Genomic DNA, 20998 nt, shown 5'->3' with positions numbered 1-20998 from the left:
CCAACCACAGCACTACATGCCTGGAGTTTGCCTGTGCCTGCATGGGTTTCCTCTGGGTACTCTGGTTTCCTCCCACACTCCAAAAACATGCTGGTAGGTAAATTGGCCTGAGTATGTGTATTTATAGATATGGAACCTTAGATTGTAAGCTGTTTGAGGGCAGGGACTGATGTGAATCTACATAATATGCATTTTGTTAGGTTTAAATGTTTTTGTCCATATAGAGGAGATTTCACCTAACCTCCTGTTCTGTCTGATACCCATTATGGGTACAGGAAGTGACAGAAGTTAATCACCCAGTGGAAATACAGAAAGTGATATTGTCAGAAACCATGAATCAGACCGAGACAGAAGTACAGTTAAATCACACTTGTTTAATAATACAAAAAAGATAAACAGAGTAAGCGTAGTCAAAACATAGCCAGAGTTCAGGAACAGGATCGGATAGTCAGCCAAGCCAAATGTCAGAGAGCCACAGATAAACGTAGTAGAACAGCAAGCAGGATCTGGAGCCAGAAGGAACGTCAGCCAAGCAAGTCTTCAACAGGAACGCAGGAGATAGTCTCTGTGATGTTGACCAAGGCGAAGGCAGAGATCAACTGAGCTGGACAGCTTAAGTAGGCAGGACTGACGAGCAGGATATCATCAACAGGTGAGTCACTGTGGAGAGATAGGAGCTGGCAATTAGCTGACAGCTAAGCGGCCAGCTCAGAGAAGGAAGGGCTGAGCTCAGCCCTGACAGATGCACATGCATGACAGAGGGTCTAACTCTTCATTCTATGCTCTGCAGAAAACTTTTTTTTGCCCAGAGTTGAGCTTTAAACATGTCTTGATTTATATTTTTCAAGCAGAACTGTAGTAATGACAAAGTAGTTCTTATAACATTGAAGCCCCAAATCAGTAGACTCCCAAGAAACACATTCTTTGCTGCTGATTTTAGAACCTACAGATATGGGTGAGATATTCATCATTATGGGCATGTCGGGTCTTTTGTTCCAGTATCTGTAGCTGAAATAAAAAATGTCCTGGTATTAAAAAGATTACTATAAAGCATCTACTGACACCAGAGGTTGAAGCCATTAAATGGCAGGCTACAGAATGGTAATCACTGGAGGTGGAAGAAGACTGCCACAATAAAGTCATGGTTTGAACAGAAAATGGTATGAAAGCATGACATTTTTTTTTTAATTGCTTTAAAAAAAAATCTTATTTGAATTATATATGATAAGATTAATTTTCTTTATGTGTGTATGTGTTGGCAGCCCAGGTACAGCTGCGTCTGTGAGACAGGATGGACATCACCTCCAGGAAGCGCTGACTGTACTGCTGATATAGATGAATGCTCCCTGCCTAACCCTCCCTGCTCCCAGAATCCTCCAGTCCAGTGTTTTAACACTCCAGGATCGTTCAATTGTGGCCCCTGTCCTGCAGGTATGAATGTATTGCTAAGCTAAAATAGAAATCAGGCTTTTTTAACCCCTTGGTGCCTCCTAAAGGCCTGGGAGGCGCCGGCACCAAGAAGTTAAAGCTTAAAAAACGCCAGTTACTGTATTTATGTATTCACCCAAAAAAAAGCATTAAAGGAGATCTATGGTCACAGCATACACTTTTACTTCATAACATCTGCATAGTAATAACTAAACCAACAATAATTATATTTGTCAATCCAATATAAGCTGCCTTAAAAATCTCCTTTCATGTTGTGAGTTCTGTCTGCCTGCTGATCGTCTCTTTCTACAACTTTCTGGATTCCCTGTATGCTTTGCAGCTTCTCTGCCATTTACTTTCCATTTCCAAGGACTACATATCCCATGGTACCTTGCTGTCTGCAAGCAGTGATTCCTGTACTGACTCCGCCTCCTAAAACTTCTGCTCTCAACACTTCTGTAGTTCAGAACACAGGCTCTGTGAAATGTGTGACACAACAGTGCCTACTCACAGAGCATATTGACAAAAGAAGGTAAATATGAGTTTAGAGTAGTATAAGTAAGCTAGAGATAATCCTAGATAGTCCTTTGTGTAAGCTCCAAATCACAACTTTGTATTCTCTCTTCACTCCTGGGGGCCAAGGAGAAAGAAGGGGGGGGCACAGGACTGTAGCATATGGTGAATATGTTGGGTTGGTTTAGGCACCACTAAACCAAAAAAAAAAAATTTTTTTTTGGTTATGTATAATGTGAGGAAGAGTTTTAAACCCAAATCCTGTAAGTACACAACAATTACCTTTGCAGTGGAGTCCCCGCAGTTCATATGCTTGTTAAAATAGAATTCCCGCCTAAAACCTAACTAGTCCCCTCCCCCATTCTAACAAATATGCTGAGCAACCTGTGTAAAAAAAGATGTATACACTGTACTTATCTAATTTCAGCCCACACTGGTCCAATCACGTGATCCCCTTTCTCAGCCAGCAGTGGCTGCAGGGGAGAGGAGAAAGCGGTCTACCACAGCGGCTAGCACATGGGAACCTATGGGTGACATCACCACTCCCAAATATAATTAACTAAAATTAATTAATATTATTATAACATTACTATTAAAAATGAAAACATAATTGTTTTGTTGTATACTTTTTTTTGCCTTCCTCTGCATTAACTCTGGGTATAGGATTGTGTATATGGGGGTTTTCAAGATCTTTTTCTTGTTTGCTGAACTAGACGGCACTAATGTCTTTTTTCAACTAACTATGTAACTACCGTATTTATCGCGGTATAACGCGCTCCTGCGTATACCGCGCACCCCTAAAGTTGCCCCGAATCCTGTGGAAAAAAAGTTTTTTTTGTATTTACAGTTTTGGTGTCTTGCGCGGCGTCCATCGGCGGCCTTGTCGGGTCCGGCGTCCGTCTGCGGCTTCGGGTGTCCTCTTCGTCGGGTCCGGCGTCCTTCTGCGGCTTCGGGTGTCCTCTTCATCGGGTCCGGCGTCCGTTTGCGGCTTCGGGTGTCCTCTTCGTCGGTTTCCGGCGTCCTTCTGCGGCGTCCTCGCGTCCTCCCCGCTCGTTTCCCGTGCCGAGTTTGAATACTGCTCCGACATATACAGAGCGCAGTACACTCGTGTATTGTCGAGCCGAGACTGCCCGACTATACCCGAGTGTACTGCGCTCGGTATATGTCGGCGCAGTATTCAAACTCGGCGCAGGAAAGCGGGTATCGGCGTATACCGCGCACCCACGATTTTGCCCTGATTTTCAGGGCAAAAAAGTGCGCGGTATACGCCGATAAATACAAAATGTATGTTATGTAACTGTTTCTCTTTTAAATATAATTCTTTATTCAAGGATTTTCCAGTTACCACAAAACATACAAACAATATCAGCAATATCAAGGGAGGGAATAAGTCCTTGTTACATTTCAAAGAAACAGATCTGGCCATCTGTCCAAACTGGAAAAAAATATATAAAATCAGCAATTAAGACCTACACTGTAACGGAACCCCAAATGGGACAGGGGTTAAATCCGTACACGATATTCCATTCCCCCCAGAAACGAGACACACAGCTCTGGTTGAGGTTCAAAACAGGGAATGAATCTTTATTATCTGCACATGGTCACACATTTCTCTTCAAAATACATCCCTCCCACCCTTGGGAAACAGGGTGGGTTAAATTGTCCAATGACAATGGTGATACAGGTCAGGTGTGTTCAAACTTCTCCTTCAGTAAACAGTCTTAGCAGGGGAGGGGGGTTTGCTGGAGTGATTCCCCCCCTTTCCTCACAGCAAGACACTTTAACATCCCATAATAGGTATTCAGACTGTCTACCAAGCTCCAATCCACATAGCAGACTTAATTACCACAATAGACAATGGAATGCAATCACACCCCACCCCTTTCATCACAGCAAGCTTACTAGTATACATCAGCCAACACACAATATATATACATACAATATCTGACCGCATTAAATGTGACTAGCACAGACCAAAGTGGGGTTCTCATTCACCCTGTGCCCCTAAAGTCACTCCTGTTACATGGCTCCCTCCTTGTGGAACACTCTGGCAGACCCGGCTTGATCCTTTTCGGGTCAACTTGGGGATGTCCGGAACTAGGAGGCCGGGATAACATCTGTTTGCCGGGATAAACCATCAGCATTGCCATTTGGCTTACCAGATCGGTAGCTGATGGTGACGGTGAATAATGGAATTCAGTTCTGGAACAGTCACTTGCTTTGCTCTCTCAATGGCTCCCAAAACCTGTTGCTGATGCTCTTGGGACAGATAAGGCACCACCTGGATGCAAATCCCATTTAATCTTTTGACAATTTCCGCCTGTTTGTGCATTTCAATGTTCAAGCCACGGGACATCTCATAATACATGACATAGTGTCGTTGCATCTCTGATTTCTCACTGGCCAACTTGTCACATTCCCATTTTAGACTGTGATATTGTGCCGGATCTACAGTACATGTCGGGGAAGGTAGTCTTACCCGGGTCTCAGCAGCAAGCGAGTTGGTTCCAGCAACGCGGGTCTGGGCACAGGTAGTCACTGTGTGGGCTTCAGCGGGGCACATCGGGGCGTACGCAGAAATAAGGGGGGCCAAATCATTCCCCAGTAGTACATCTGCTGGCAAATCCTTCATCACCCCCACATTCACGTGTCCCGAACCAACCCCCCAATCCAGGTGAACCCGGGCAACGGGTAGCCGGAAGACGGTGCCTCCCGCTACTCTTACGGCTACGGTGTCTCCGGTGTGCTGGCTCTCTGGGATGAGTTTCTTCTGTAGCAGGGTCATTGTGGCCCCAGAATCGCGTAGTCCATTGGCTACCTTTCCATTGACCCAGACAGTCTGCCTGTGTTGCTGCCTGTTGTCCTGGTTAGCTGCTTGTATCGGATCTGCCTCGTGCAGAACGTCCCAATGTTCTTCCTCCTCAACGCAGTGGGCCGCAGGCATGGGTGTGCGGGGGTTCCCCCTTTCTGGCTGTCTCCATGACTGTGACTGCCTGGGTGGATTCAATGGACAGTCTAGCTTTCTGTGTCCTAGCTGTTTACACCCGAAACACCTGATGGACTGTGAGTAGTCCTGGGAGTTGAACGTAGGCTTCTGAGGATAAGTGGCCGCTGGAGGTGGTGTTGTAGGACGGTCCGACTGGGGTTTGTAGGCAATAGGCGGCGGGGGTGCCGCTGATCCATAATCCACCCGAGCTGTGGTCTTGACCACAGAGTTGTCCAGTTTGCGGGCGTCTGTGTATTCGTCCGCCAGGCGAGCTGCTTCAGACAAGGAGAAAGGGTTTCTGTCCCGGACCCATTCTCTGACTTCCCGGGACAGTTTGTCAAAGAAGTGCTCCAGCAGGAACACCTGCAGCACCTCTTCCCCGGATTCTGCTTGGCATCCATCGACCCAGTGGGATGCTGTGCGGTGTAGGCGGCATGCCCACTCGGTATATGAGTCTCCAGTCTGCTTGCTCGTCTCTCGGAACCGCCTCCGGTATGCCTCTGGTGTGACGGCATACCTGGCCAAAAGTGCTTCTTTTACCAGTCCATAGTTCATAATATCCTTGTCTGGAATGGCCCTGAATGCTTCACTGGCCCGGCCGGACAATTTCCCAGACAAAATGGTAACCCATTCCTCTGTGGGCACCCGGTGTAGGGCACATTGCCGTTCAAAATCAGCAAGGTACCCATCAATCTCCCCTTCAGTTTCAATGAAGTTCTTAAAAGCAGCAAAATGTATCTTTCTCCTTTCAGTTGGTGCTGCTGTGACTTCTGCTGCTGCAGAACGTCTTTGCCGTAGCCAATTTGCGTCCACAGCAGCTATAACCCGGTCTATGATCTCCGGTGGAGGGTTAGGACCATAGTGTGCCAGTCTTAGCTTAACAGCCCGATCAAAACTTTCTTCCTCCGGGGTCCTGTCTGTTACGCTGGGCCTTTCCGTTATGTTGGGTCTTTCCGCTCCATCCATTTGGACAAGTTCTGTGATCACGTCCATCTTCTTATGGTTTCTGGCTGCTCTGCCCCGGCTCTCCAGTAAGTCCTTGAGGGTAGAGAGCTTCAGCCGTTCCTACTGTGTCTCCATGTCCTGTGTCCTTGTAGCTGTCCTTTAAGGCTGTGGGATCATCTCACTGCTTGCCAACAATTGTAACGGAACCCCAAATGGGACAGGGGTTAAATCCGTACACGATATTCCATTCCCCCCAGAAACGAGACACACAGCTCTGGTTGAGGTTCAAAACAGGGAATGAATCTTTATTATCTGCACATGGTCACACATTTCTCTTCAAAATACATCCCTCCCACCCTTGGGAAACAGGGTGGGTTAAATTGTCCAATGACAATGGTGATACAGGTCAGGTGTGTTCAAACTTCTCCTTCAGTAAACAGTCTTAGCAGGGGAGGGGGGTTTGCTGGAGTGATTCCCCCCCTTTCCTCACAGCAAGACACTTTAACATCCCATAATAGGTATTCAGACTGTCTACCAAGCTCCAATCCACATAGCAGACTTAATTACCACAATAGACAATGGAATGCAATCACACCCCACCCCTTTCATCACAGCAAGCTTACTAGTATACATCAGCCAACACACAATATATATACATACAATATCTGACCGCATTAAATGTGACTAGCACAGACCAAAGTGGGGTTCTCATTCACCCTGTGCCCCTAAAGTCACTCCTGTTACATACACCATATAAAATTAACACTTCATAGGCTTAAATTATGCCTTGTTAGAGTATTACTACTATTGTTAAAGTGGAGGTTCCCCCTAAAAAAAAATCTAACAATACATTCAGAAGACCGATTACACTGCGGATAGGCTGGGTTTTTTTTTTTTTTTTCGTACATACCTCGATATCGCCGTTTCATCCCTCGGCTTCCGGGTATGATTCTTGTGGGGCTGGGCGTTCCTAGTTGATTGACGTTCCTCCGACCGACGCATACTTGACGTCACGACTTTCTGAAAGAAGCCGAACATCGCTGCGCAGGCGCCGTATAGAGCTGACTCTATACGGCGCCTGCGCAATGACGTTCGGCTTCTGTCGGAAAGTCGTGACGCGCAGTATGCGCCGGTCGGAGGAACGTCAATCAACTAGGAACGCCCAGCCCCACAAGAATCATACCCGGAAGCCGAGGGATGAAACGGCGATATCGAGGTATGTACGGAAAAAAAAAACCCAGCCTACCCGCAGTGTAATCGGTCTTCTGAATGTATTGTTAGAAATGTTTGTGTTAGTAGTGTAGGGACAAGTCACCCATCTGTCAGGGACAGTATTAGTGGCAGGGAAAGGTTCCAGACGAGAAGGAAAAGCTTAGGGCTCGCAATCTCCTTGGACATCTTCCCATTTGGGTACGGGACAACCAAACTGCATTCTGCCCCTCCAGACAGACGTTGTCAGTTCAGCTGATACCTGCTCCTCTAAACGCTGTTGACATTTGTGAGGGGTCCTGGTTGGGCCTTCTCCCACCGGGTTGTTTGTAAACTGTTTTGCCTTTACTACAATGCAAGTTCTACTAATTGCACTTGGACTGTGTGTGTTATTGCTGCTGCACCACGCTGCACCCACTTACAAACTGATGACATCACTGGTTGTTAGGACACCGGTGGCTAGAAGGTTGTAATGGTGCACAATATTTAGGCAATTTTTAGGCATTTTGCTACAGCATCCTTTTTTTTAACAGGGATGTGCTACAGCTTCCTTAAAGAAACCTTAAGGCACCCCACGTTGCCCGGGCACACTGGTTGCAAAAGACTGGTCTACTTTATAAATAATTATGACAGCACACTTCTTGCAATAGATAATAAACAATGGTTTACCCTAAAATGTTTCCCTATTTTATCGCTTTTAAGGTTGGCTCGGGAATGGTTACAGCTGCCAAGATATCGATGAGTGCCAAACTGACAATGGTGGATGTTCTGTGGCCCCACTGGTGAAATGTATGAATACTATGGGCTCCTATCATTGTGGCTCCTGTCCACCAGGTAATGCCACCCATACTTTCCTAGAAGAGATTATGGTTACATACAAAATGAAATCACTTGAGCAGCCAATCAGAAATCTCTATGTTCTGCTCTTGCTCTACAGTACACACATAGCAACCAATAGGAAATGCACTTTGGTCTGACTTCAGTAAAATAAAATCTGATTGGTTATTCTCACTATGTGCACACAATTGCACTATTTTGTTACATAACATATTAGTTCTGTACCATAAATAATTGCATGCAAATAATTTTATTACAACAGGTTATGAAGGTGATGGTAAGACGTGCAATCAGATCGACGCCTGCTCAGTGAATAATGGAGACTGTCATCCACTAGCTTCATGTGCTCCAGGCAAAGGTATTTTTATACAAATGTATTTTTATAATGTGCCATATTTGTCTAAATTCATACACATGGTGCAGTTTATTAAATGCTTGTAGGTTGTTTGTAACCTCGGAGTTAAAGTGGAGCTCCAGGCTCCTTCAGAGTATTTGTACTTCTGTCTATCCAGTCAAGAGGCTGATACCCAGTCATATTAAGGTACTTAGAGTATCTGCATTAAAAAATACATCTATACTGTACTGCATTATTTCTTATTTTTTTCCCTGCTTTGAGCTCAACTTAAACCGGCGTCGGCAACCCATCAATCATGGGCAGGTGATGGGTAGCTTGTGTCCCTTCCTTGCTGACCCCGGAAGCTGGACAGGAGCAGGGTAGCATTTACTGGAACAGGTCTGTATTTTTCCCCTGCAGCAGCTGAAAGCCTGCTTCTCCTCCTCTGTCTTCCACCGCCATTCAGCTACCCCAGGAGGAAAATACAGGGGATCAGTTCCTGTATATATCACCCCCTCATTTCCAGGTTCCCCTTTCTTCTGCTGTCCGATCCCCCTGTGTCCTCTGCTAGTCCCCTCCTCAGTGCTACTGGCTTCCCCTTCTCTCTATCCTGCCAGCTGCTGCAGGGTTCCTTTCAGGATGGAGAGCGGGAGAAGGGGCCGGTAAATAGAGCTCTTGTTCATTTATTCTGTGCAGCTGAGGCTGCAGAAATAGAGATTGAGGAATGTGTACTCAATCTCCTTTCCCTGTCTCAAAAGTGAGCCATTGGGGGTCTGTTTAGACCCCTGATATTTCACCAAAGCCCTCTAACAAGGATGCTAAAAAAAAATGTAAAAAAATAATTTAAAAAATGTAAAAGAATAAATAAAATAAATAAATTGTAATAATATAATTGAAAAAAATTATAGAAATAAAAAACTTCTGACACCACACACTGCCCTAAAGACACCGCCCTCTGCTCTACTGACAAAGTCCACTGCCCTACTGCCACATCCACTGCTCTACTGACTGACACCATCCACTGCTCTACTAATACCAACCTCTACCCTTCTGACAAGTCCACTGCTTTACTGACACTGTCCACTGACCTACTGACACCATCCACTGCTCTACTGATGCCAAACTCCGACCTACTGACACCATCCTATTCACCACTGTCATCGTCCTCTGCCCTACTGACACTGTCCACACATGATCTACTGACACTGTCCACACACAATCTACTGACATCATCCACTGCTCTACTGATGCCATCCTCTGCCCTACTGACACCATCCTCTGCCCTACTGACACCATCCTCTTCCCAACTGGCATCGTCCTTTGCCCTACTGACACTGTCCACTGCTCTACTGACTGGCACTGACCACTTTTAAGGTAGAGGCTAAGTTTACATTTTTACAGTGACATTTGTTTTATTATATTTTTTATAATTTGTAAGTTTTCATTACTTTTATGTTAGGCTTTATAGTTATTTCTTTAAAAAAATTAAAGAGGGCCGGACCCTGGTGATCTTTGATCTTTTTCATGTTGTCCAGGAGGATCTCCCCCTCTCAAAGGTTGCTTACTCCTGTCTTAGGCCGTTTCCCCGGATAAATCCTCTGGCGGATTTTGATCTGATGGTTGTACTAACCATCAGATCAAAATCCGCGCGGAATTCCCTCCGCGGTGACGTGTCGCGCCGTCGCCGCGATGATGACGCGGCGACGTGCGCGACGCTGAAATATAAGGACTTCCATGCATTACGACGCATGCGAGGGAGGGAATCGGACGGATTGATCCGGTGAGTCTGTACAGACCACCGGATCAATCCGCTGGACTGGATTCCAGCGGATAGATTTCTTAGCATGCTAAGAAATTTTTATCCGCTGGAAATCCATCGGCCCGAAAAATATCCGTGGATAAATATCCGCTGGGCCGTACACACCAGCGGATCTATCCGCTGAAACCGATCCGCGGATAAATTCCAGCGGATAGATCCTCTCGTGTGTACGGGGCCTTAAAGGTTGTCTTTCATACCTTTGTATCAAAAATGGAAAATAAAGCACCACACCACTGCTAAAAGGTCCAGATACAACTTTATTCCTTTAAGGTCAGGGGGACAATCCACCCAAAGAGTAGCCAACGTATTTTTGTAGTCCAAAAATGCCCCCTTCATCACAGCTAGAAAAAAACATAAAGAACATTTTCATATCAATACAATATCAATACAATGTCCCCTCTTAAGGGTCATAGTTGAGACCAAATACCCAATAGCATTGGAAGTATAAAAACAGGTAACCTTGAAGAGGTAACTAATATACGAGAACCTCAGACAAATGCGAGAATCTGAAAAATAAAACATAATATTTCAGTAAATCAATTGGGTTAAAAAAAGTAATAATAATACATCCTGATTAAAATATGGACCTAATAAAAGTAAATATATGAAAGTATCTAAAAATGTTATATGTACATTTTGGATAGAGTGGGAAAGTTTAAAGATTTGTCGGGTTTTAGTCCATGTCCAGGACCCTTACCGGAACAGGAAGTGAGGAGACCCTCATTAATGGGAACATAGATGATAAATATCCGACAGATGTTCTAAGTTCTCTACTAAAAAACACACATTTTTATGCTGTCTGTGGTTCCCCAACCGGGAAAAATAAAGCAATAAAAAATGTACTGTATAATGCTCACCCACAAAAGTGGGTTTGCTGCGATTCCATTTAAAAAAATACAAATTGACTATGATAAGAGTAAAATAAAAGAATATATCAGAAATAATTAAGAGTAGTATATTCTTTACCTTGATGTACTAATATAATACAAAATGACCAGTCAAATTTCAAATGATTATTTTGTGTTTTTTGTTGTAGAGGGTCTTCTGCCAGTCTGTGTCTGTCCTCCTGGCTACACTGGAGATGGATATGGGGCGAGTGGCTGCCAGTCTACTAGTGACATCTGCCAAAAGCAAAATCCTTGTGTTAATGGAGAGTGCAAGGTGATTTCCTGTTCTATTTCCTTGGAATACACCGACCTTATAACTATTAAAATTAACAAATTAATGTATCATATCTGACAAATAATAGTAACTGACAGGGCCGATCCTGGGGTCACAGACGCCTGGGTGCAGAAATATTTCTGGTGCCCCACATAGGCGTGGCCATCTTACTAACTCCTCACCTTTACAAATCTTTCACTGGCTCCGACTCAAACACAGAGATGCTCCCCTAAGAAGTCTTCATTACCCTGGGATCCTCCCATGATCTTTTAACAATAAAGAAAATAAGTACTCTAATGGGGCCTAGAGGGGGGTCTCTCTAATGCACACAGAGAGGACTTCTGTTAGAGAGTCTGTTGGAAAGAGCCTCCAGACATACTGCAGACATGATACAGGAGATGGTCAGAGACTGCAGACAATGGTACAGGAGATGGTTAGAGACTGCAGACATGATACAGGAGATAGTCAGAGACTGCAGACATCGTACAAGAGATGGTCAGAGACTGCAGACATAGTACAGGAGATGTTCAGAGACTGCAGATATGGTACGGGAGATGGTCAGAGATTGCAGACATGATACAGAAGATGGTCAGAGACTGCAGACATACTACAGGAGATGGTCAGAAACTGCAGACATAGTACAGGAGATGGTCAGAAACTGCAGACATAGTACAGGAGATGGTCAGAAACTGCAGACATAGTACAGGAGATGGTCAGAAACTGCAGACATATTACAGGAGATGGTCAGGGACTCCAGACATATTACAGGAGATGATCAGAGACTGCAGACATAGTACAGGAGATGGTCAGAGACTGCAGACATAGTACAGGAGATGGTCAGAAACTGCAGACATATTACAGGAGATGGTCAGGGACTGCAGAAATACTATAGGAGATGGTCAGGCACTGCAGACATACTACAGGAGATGGTCAGAGACTGCAGACATAGTACAGGAGATAGTCAGAGACTGCAGACATAGTACAGGAGATGGTCAGATGCTGCAGACATAGTACAGGAGATAGTCAGAGACTGCAGACATAGTACAGGAGATGGTCAGATGCTGCAGACAAACTACAAAAGATGTCAGAGACTGCAGACATCGTACAAGAGATGGTCAGAGACTGCAGACATAGTACAGGAGATGTTCAGAGACTGCAGATATGGTACGGGAGATGGTCAGAGATTGCAGACATAGTACAGGAGATGGTCAGAAACTGCAGACATATTACAGGAGATGGTCAGGGACTGCAGAAATACTATAGGAGATGGTCAGGCACTGCAGACATACTACAGGAGATGGTCAGAGACTGCAGACATAGTACAGGAGATAGTCAGAGACTGCAGACATAGTACAGGAGATGGTCAGATGCTGCAGACATAGTACAGGAGATAGTCAGAGACTGCAGACATAGTACAGGAGATGGTCAGATGCTGCAGACAAACTACAAAAGATGTTCAGAGACTGCTCCATGCGCACCGAACAGAATAATTAGTGGAGTCTGCGCACCCTGCCTAGGATCGGCCCTGGTAACTGATAACCTCAATGTAACCACTGAAGCACACCTTAATCATAAATTTTGGGGCATATTTACAAAGAATTTAATGTAAAAGTCACTAAAATTCCACTGGTCATAAGTCATTCTCTGTATACTTAAACACATTTATCAGGAAGATTTGCCTGCAGTGAATTTTTGGTAAATTGCGCTTTTCCTCCTTTATAAAAATGCATGAAATGTATGTAAAATCAAAATGTTTTAATTTAATTTTGGATAGATTGGGATCCTGTCAGTTTTTTTTTTCGGTCTGTCTCTCATCAGGGAAATTTCACTTTGCTTCCTGTCCGAGACACACATCAGGAAGTAAGGGGAAATCCCCCTAAAGCTCTTAACCTCTTATAGGAAATGTAATTCTTATATTTAGGGCTAATGTTACATTTCTAATTTTTGTAGTCAAGTAAATATGAAATAATTTCATACTGCCTGACAAATCACAAACCTTTCAGATGGCCAGTCCTACAGTCCAGATGCATGACATGTACCAGCTGTTTTCTTGAGCTATCTGGATATGATTTTTTTTATTAACTTCCATTTACCAGCCTGGAATCTCAGACTATACCTGTGAGTGTCATTCAGGATGGAGTGGTGCCAACTGCTCAGAAGACACCAACGAGTGTTCCAGTAATCCATGTCAGAATGGTGGGATCTGCCTGGATGGTCTTAATAGTTACATGTGTAACTGCACTAGTGGATGGACCGGCTTCAATTGTGAAACTCAGACACAAGGTAAGTGATTGCTGCCATTTGTTTTTGTTTTTTTTATGGAATAGGAAAGGGGCTGCTGATTCTAATAATTTATTATTTTATACTTTGTCATGTAACAATTTATTATAAAGGAGCTTGTGTATAAAAAAAATGATATTCATTTTAATCACACATGCCCCTCACTGACAGCTATATCCTGTGTTCTCCTCACCGACTGGTGTATCTGTGTGCCCCTCACTGACTGCCTTGTCCTGTGTTCCCCTCACTGACTGGTGTATTTGTGTGCCCCTCACTGACTGCCTTGTCCTGTGTTCCCCTCACTGACTGCCTTGTCCTGTATTCCCCTCACTGACTGCCTTGTCCTGTGTGCCCCTCACTGACTGCCTTGTCCTGTATTCCCCTCACTGACTGCCTTGTCCTGTATTCCCCTCACTGACTGCCTTGTTCTGTATTCCCCTCACTGACTGCATTGTGCTGTGTTCCCCTCACTGACTGCCTTGTCCTGTATTCCCCTCACTGACTGCCTTGTCCTGTGTTCCCCTCACTGACTGCCTTGTCCTGTATTCCCCTCACTGACTGCCTTGTCCTGTGTTCCCCTCACTGACTTCCTTGTCCTGTATTCCCCTCACTGACTGCCTTGTCCTGTATTCCCCTCACTGACTGCCTTGTCCTGTGTTCCCCTCACTGACTGCCTTGTCCTGTATTCCCCTCACTGACTGCCTTGTCCTGTATTCCCCTCACTGACTGCCTTGTCCTGTATTCCCCTCACTGACTGCCTTGTCCTGTGTTCCCCTCACTGACTGCCTTGTCCTATATTCCCCTCACTGACTGCCTTGTCCTGTATTCCCCTCACTTACTGCCTTGTCCTGTGTTCCCCTCACTGGCTGCATTGTCCTGTATTCCCCTCACTGACTGCCTTGTCCTGTGTACCCCTCACTGACTGCCTTGTCCTGTGTTCCCCTCACTGGCTGCATTGTCCTGCGTTCCCCTCACTGACTGCCTTGTCCTGTGTTCCCCTCACTGGCTGCATTGTCCTGTGTTCCCCTCACTGACTGGCGAGTCCTTTGGTCCTCACAGTTATTGACTTTTCCTTTGTTTCTCTCACTAACTGCCTTGTCCTGTGTTCCCCTCACTGACTGCCTTGTCCTGTGTTCCCCTCACTGACTGCCTTGTCCTGTGTTTCCCTCACTGACTGCCTTGTCCTGTGTTTCCCTCACTGACTGCCTAGTCCTGTGTTCCCCTCACTGACTGCCTTGTCCTGTGTTTCCCTCACTGACTGCCTTGTCCTCTGTTCCCCTCACTGACTGCCTTGTCCTGTGTTCCCCTCACTGACTGGCTTGTCCTGTGTTACACCCACTGACTGCCTCCATAAAATAAAAATAAAAACTTGAGTTATTTTACTACTGACAAGAATAATGTCATAAAATTATTAGTATTGTAATGTTGACATATGCCGATTATATTCTTCTGAAAATGTTAGCTGTAAGGATTAGTTTGCTGTAAATTTTTATTTTTATTATTTGTTATTTGCATCCAGCTTGTGGAGGTGTTTTAACTGGTTTAAATGGGACATTGAGCTACCCCAGCAATCCAGGCAATGAATCCTATGGTCACGATATGAGTTGTTCCTGGATCATAAAAACAGAAGCAGATAAGGTGAGTGTTTTATCATGGTTACACGATAGTTTATGTTTTTGGGGTTTATTTTCGAGATGTGTAAAGAGAAATCACACAAACACTTACAAGTAAAATCAAACTGTATGTACCATTTAATTATGTAATGACAGATAGAGATAACAAAATGTAATAATATTGTAAAATGTAACAAGAGACTTGGCTATAGATGCCTTTCGTCAGGGAGTCCTGTCCATTTTCAAAAGGCCTGGCAGAGGATCAAACCAAAATCATGTGTGTAGGAGTCCTGGTGAAAGACTAACTATTCCAGTTTTGGCTGTGGTATATACAGGAATAATTGGTAGTAATAACGAATCGTAACCCCTGAAAAGAGTATTGCCTTTTAAGGAAAACAGCGCACATTCCTGAAGGAGCTTGGTCAGTTTGTAGTAAGGACATTCCTGTAGTATTTGGTCAGTTAGGTGAAAACTATCCCCATCTACATTCTTATGTATCAATGAGCCATGACAAGGAAAATTATATTTCTTCATCAGTGAGAAAAATATGAAGTCTTAAAGAGGAGTTCCACCTAAAAATGGAACTTCCTCTTAACCCACTCCTCGCCCCCTTACATGCCACATTTGGCATGTAATTTTTTTTGGGGGGGGGGAGTGGGGGCTTTAGGAGAAGGGGACTTCCTGTCCCACTTCCTCCTTCCGCCGAGGGGCTGGAAAGGCGATTAGCTTAATCGCCTTTTCACAGCCCCTCCCTGTAGGCGAGCGCCTGTCCAATCGGACGGCGCCGCGCCGCTCGCGCATGCGCACTGCCGCTCGCGCATGCGCAGTGGGTGCCCGGCCGTGAAGCCGAAAGCTGTCACTGCTGGGTGCCCACACTAAGAATGAAGACGCCGGCCGGCGAGGGGGGGCGAGGAGAAGAGCCCCGGCCGGCGCGTCGCTGGAGCCATGGAGCAGGTAAGTGTCAGTTTATTAAAAGCCAGCAGCTACACTTTTTGTAGCTGCTGACTTTTAATAAACTTAAAAAAAAGGTGGAAAACCCCTTTAAGCCGTGTACACACGACCGGGTTTCTCGGCAAAAACCAGCAAGAAAACTGCTTCTTGCTGAGATCCCTGTTCGTGTGTACAAAGCATTCAGGTTTCTCGTCTGGAAATTTGTCCAGAATCTCGACGAGAAAAAAAAGAGAACCTGCTCTCTTTTTTCTCATCGAGATTCTTGTCAGCCTGTTTCCCGACGAGTGTGTATACTTACCTGTCGCCGTGGAAACCCGCGCATGCTCGAAATTAATTTGACGCATGCGCGGTAGCTTCCACGGCATAGGTAGGGTGAAGCAAGATGGCGGCGACGACATCGAATGTGACCGCGGTTCTTTTGAAACAAAAGTCTGTACACTCCGGCAGCAAGAGTTTCTTGCCAAGAATCTCGTCAGGGAAAACAACGGATTTTTCCTGACGAGATTCTCAGTCGTGTGTACTAGGCCTTACAATGATGATGCAAAAAGTAAACAAATAACTGAGGAAATCAATTATGTTTAAAAAAAAAATTGTACTTTGTCCACAGATGATAAAGCAATAAGGTTGGTACAGTATCTCACAAAAGTGAGTACACCCCTCACATTTTTGTAAATATTATATTATATCTTTTCATGTGACAACACTGAAGAAATGACACTTTGCTACAATGTAAAGTAGTGAGTGTACAGCTTGTATAACAGTGTACATTTGCTGTCCCCTCAAAATATCTTAACACATAGCCATTAATGTCTAAACCGCTGGCAACAAAAGTGAGTACACCCCTAAGTGAACATTTCCAAATTGGGCCCAAAGTGTCAATATGTTGTGTGGCCACCATTATTTTCAAGCACTGCCTTAACCCTCTTGGGCATGGAGTTCACCAGAGCTTCACAGGTTGCCACTGGAGTCCTCTTCCACTCCTCCATGATGACATCACAGAGCTGGTGGATGTTAGAGACCTTGCGCTCCTCATGCTTCCATTTGAGGATGCCTCTCAGTTGCTCAATAGGGTTTAGGTCTGGAGACATGCTTGGCCAGTCCATCACCTTTACCCTCAGCTTCTTTAGCAAGGCAGTGGTCGTCTTGGAGGTGTGTTTGGCGTCGTTATCATGTTGGAATACTGCCCTGCGGCCCAGTCTCCGAAGGGAGGGGATCGTGCTCTGCTTCAGTATGTCACAGTACATGTTGGCATTCATGGTTCCCTTAATAAAATGTAGCTTCCCAGTGCCGGCAGCACTCATGCAGCCCCAGACCATGACACTCCCAAAACCATGCTTGACTGTAGGCAAGACACACTTGTCTTTGTACTCCTCATCTGGCTGCCGCCACACACTTGACACAATTCAAACGAAATAAGTTTATCTTGGTCTCATCAGACCACAGGACATGGTTCCAGTAATCCATGTCTTAGTCAGCTTGTCTTTAGCAAACTATTTACAGGCTTTCTTGTGCATCAACTTTGGGAAGACAGCCTACAGGACAGGCTGACCCCCCACCGGTTCAACCTCTGCAGCAATGCTGGCAGCACCCATATGTCTATTTCCCAAAGCAAACTCTGGATATGACGCTGAGCATGTGCACTCAACTCTTTCCCAACTGTGCTAACACCCTCTGTGTTCACTAGGGTTTGATTATTTTATTGCCACACAATAATATTTTTGATAAATAACATACCATTGCATGCAAAATATGGAAACAACTATGCTGATGTGGCAGTTGCAATTAGGCGTTCGGCTATTTTCAGCATACTATGCTGTTCGAAATGTAAGCAGGTGGTACCATGCTTGGGATTTGAACCCATGGTCACGAGTCTTCCTGTTTTTGTGATTTTTTTATTTATTTACACACAAAATATATATATATATATATATATATATATATATATATATATAGATATATAGATATATATATATATAGATATAGATATATATATTGTATGTAAATTTAAAAGTAAAAATAAAAATGCATGCTAACAAAAGCACCATGCATTTTGATGCAGCGGCATTAAAAAATAAAATTAAAAAAAGGCCCATGCACTTTGGTGCTATTGAGGGGTGGCAGGCAGTTCATTCTAAAATTAATAGGCTGTTCTGCAGCAAGGCACATACTCTGAGCACATACTCTGATGCATCGCATAGATGTGAAGTTGAACCTTTAAAACACAGTCAGGAGGCCGAGGGGCACCAAAAAAAACACATTTTCAAAAAAACATTTGTCATTAGGACAGAAAGTGAGGTGAAATCTTCTGAACAGATGCGCACAGACAGCAAAACAAATGTTACAGGGGTGATAACCCCTCTATATGTTTTCCAAAAAGCTTAAAAAATAGATTTTTTGGCTGGAGCTACACTTTAAAAAAGTACCAGTTCAAAATTACAAACAGATTCTATTTAACAACAAACCTACAGTCCCTGGGCCATATTCTCTCTAAATATCCGCCTGCTGCGCTTAGGGCACTTACACTCCGCTGTCCCAACTTACTGGAGCAGGTGTTGTATTCCCCAACCACTTGCTCCATAACTTGGGACAGCGGAGTGTAAGTGTCCCGGCGTAGCCTGGCGGATCTCCAAGGGGGCGGCTTCTATTCAAATGAAGCGCGCCCCCGATGCAAAAGAACTGGGCATGCGCCGGGCTGCAAAAAGCCCAGTGCGCATGCTCCAGTTCTCGGCGGAAAACGTCAATGACGCCGACGTGTGCGTCATTGACGTAAAGTCGTATTCAAGAACGACTTACGTAAACGACGTATCCGACGAAAAAACACGACGGGGACCCGACGCCATCCGTAACATGGCCTACGCGAGACTTGCGGAAACTTACCCCTCATATAGCAGGGGTAAGTTTCCGCTTACGCAAACGACGTTAGCGACGGTTACGCGACGCGAACTCGTTCGGGAATCGGCGTAGAAGGATCATTTGCATATGCAAATGACTCCTTCATGTAAATGCCATCTAGCGGCGGCCGGCGTCATTGCATTTAAGATCCGCCAGTGTAAGTGACTTACAGATGGCGGATCTTAAGTGTATCTATGCAAAAATGATTCTGAGAATCAGGAGCATAGATACACTGGCCAAAAAAGGGAGTTACGATGGAGTATCCTGAGATACTCCATCGTAACTTCTCTGAGAATATGGCCCCCTGTCTTTTTTGCACCGCCTGTATACTAGTGTTAAAAGTATATAGGGCCAAAGGGTCTGGTAATGACCTGGGGGGAGGGGGGCGGGGAAACCCAAGCTATTTTTCTCAATGATTTTCATCCATATTGCAGACATTACATTAAAGTCGCAAGCAGTTTTAAATGACTTTTTTCTTATAGTTACACCCAGCAGGTACCATATTTAAAGGAAATTTTCCATTTTTTTTCACTTTAAGCATCATGGAAATCACTGCTCCAGAAAAAACTACCGTTTTTAAAACTTTTTTTCCATTGATACATGTTCCCTGGGGCAAGACCCGGGTTCTCAAACCCGTTTTACGACAATAACTTGCATATTAGCCTTTAAAATGAGCACTTTTGAATTCGAACGTTCGAGTCCCATAGACTTCAATGGGGTTCTAAATGTTCGCGTGAACGCTCGGTCTGTTAGAAGGTTCTGGTGCGAACAGAACGGGGGGGTGTTCGGCTCATCCCCAATGTTGAGTTCTATTAATATATGTTCATCCTGTAATCATGGTACTTCTTTATGTCTATGTATAATTGTACTCAGCACAGTGGCTTAATCTTTAGCACTCTTAGCTAGCAGCACTTAGGCCATGAGTTCAAATCCCACACATGCTACCACCTCCCTAAAATTGCAATGGCAAATTTATCTGTTCTTTGGCGAACGCATAAGTGCCATCAGCGAGAGATAAATTGTATTACGGGGATGGCAAATATGCTTCTGTCTACGCACATATCCATTCACCATCAAAACTTTAGGGAGGTGGTAGGTAGCTACATAGGTGACATTTGAACCCATGACCTGACTGTTGCTAGATCAGAGCCCTAACCACTGTGTTGATCAGGTTTCTATCTAGAATATATAGTAGTACCATGATGAAAGCATAAACATATATAACGAGAAGTTAATATTCTAATAAAATTCTATTTAGACATTAACAACTATTTATCATATAATAGAGACTTAAGAGCCTGGTTTGGATTGGGGGGACCCCCACGCTGATTTTTTTATGATCAAATTTGTGTTGTTATACCCACTTGTGGTAGGCAGCACAAGTCCACTCCACAAAGCTATGTAGAGTTCCCCGAACACAATTAAGAGCTACCCCTAGCCTTCTAAATGTTACTGAAAGTGGCCATACACTACACAATATGATTATACAAGCTCTGTACAATCTCCTTTAGATTTTCTAAAACTATATAATGGGAGGACACACAAGCTATCCAATCACTCTGGGTACAAAGCTGGGTACAAGTTTTTTCATCGGATATTCCATGTGTGGGCCCCATCTGACTTTTTTCCATCTGTGTTTAGAAATAGAACATGTTTTATTTTTTTTACGATGGAAAAAAATCCTATTGGAAATTCCGATCATCTGTGTGGAACTCCAGGCATGCTCAGAATCAAGTCGACACATGTTCGGAAGCATTGAACTTAATTTTTCTCGGATTGTCATAGAGTTTTAAGTCACTGCGTTTTGGACAGTTGGAATTTGGTCTGACAGTGTGTATGCAAGACAGCTTGAACGGAATTCCGATGGAAAATTACATCGGATTTTATCCCATTGGAAATTCTGATCATGTGTACGGGGCATTACTTATGAGTAGGAAGCCAAAACACATTAGTTCCTGTTGTATATTGGACCACCTAATTAAAGCGGTTGTATCGGTTTTTTTTTACTTTTACCTACAGGTAAGCCTATA

At 44.4% G+C, this 20998-nt stretch overlaps 1 protein-coding gene across 1 annotated transcript in view; it reads left to right on the top strand.

Annotated features, from left to right (window-relative positions):
* CUBN (cubilin) overlaps positions 1-20998 on the top strand; it is a 365663-nt gene that overhangs the window by 56908 nt on the left and 287757 nt on the right. Inside the window, exons 8-13 of the mRNA XM_040352464.1 lie at positions 1263-1431; positions 7784-7915; positions 8181-8276; positions 11108-11232; positions 13329-13515; positions 15032-15150. Of these exons, the coding sequence (XP_040208398.1) occupies positions 1263-1431; positions 7784-7915; positions 8181-8276; positions 11108-11232; positions 13329-13515; positions 15032-15150 (828 nt within the window). The remainder of the gene's footprint in view (positions 1-1262; positions 1432-7783; positions 7916-8180; positions 8277-11107; positions 11233-13328; positions 13516-15031; positions 15151-20998) is intronic.

Source organism: Rana temporaria, chromosome 5 (assembly GCF_905171775.1).
Source record: "Rana temporaria chromosome 5, aRanTem1.1, whole genome shotgun sequence".
Lineage (NCBI taxonomy): Eukaryota > Metazoa > Chordata > Amphibia > Anura > Ranidae > Rana > Rana temporaria.
This window is presented reverse-complemented; position numbering and strand designations above follow the sequence as displayed.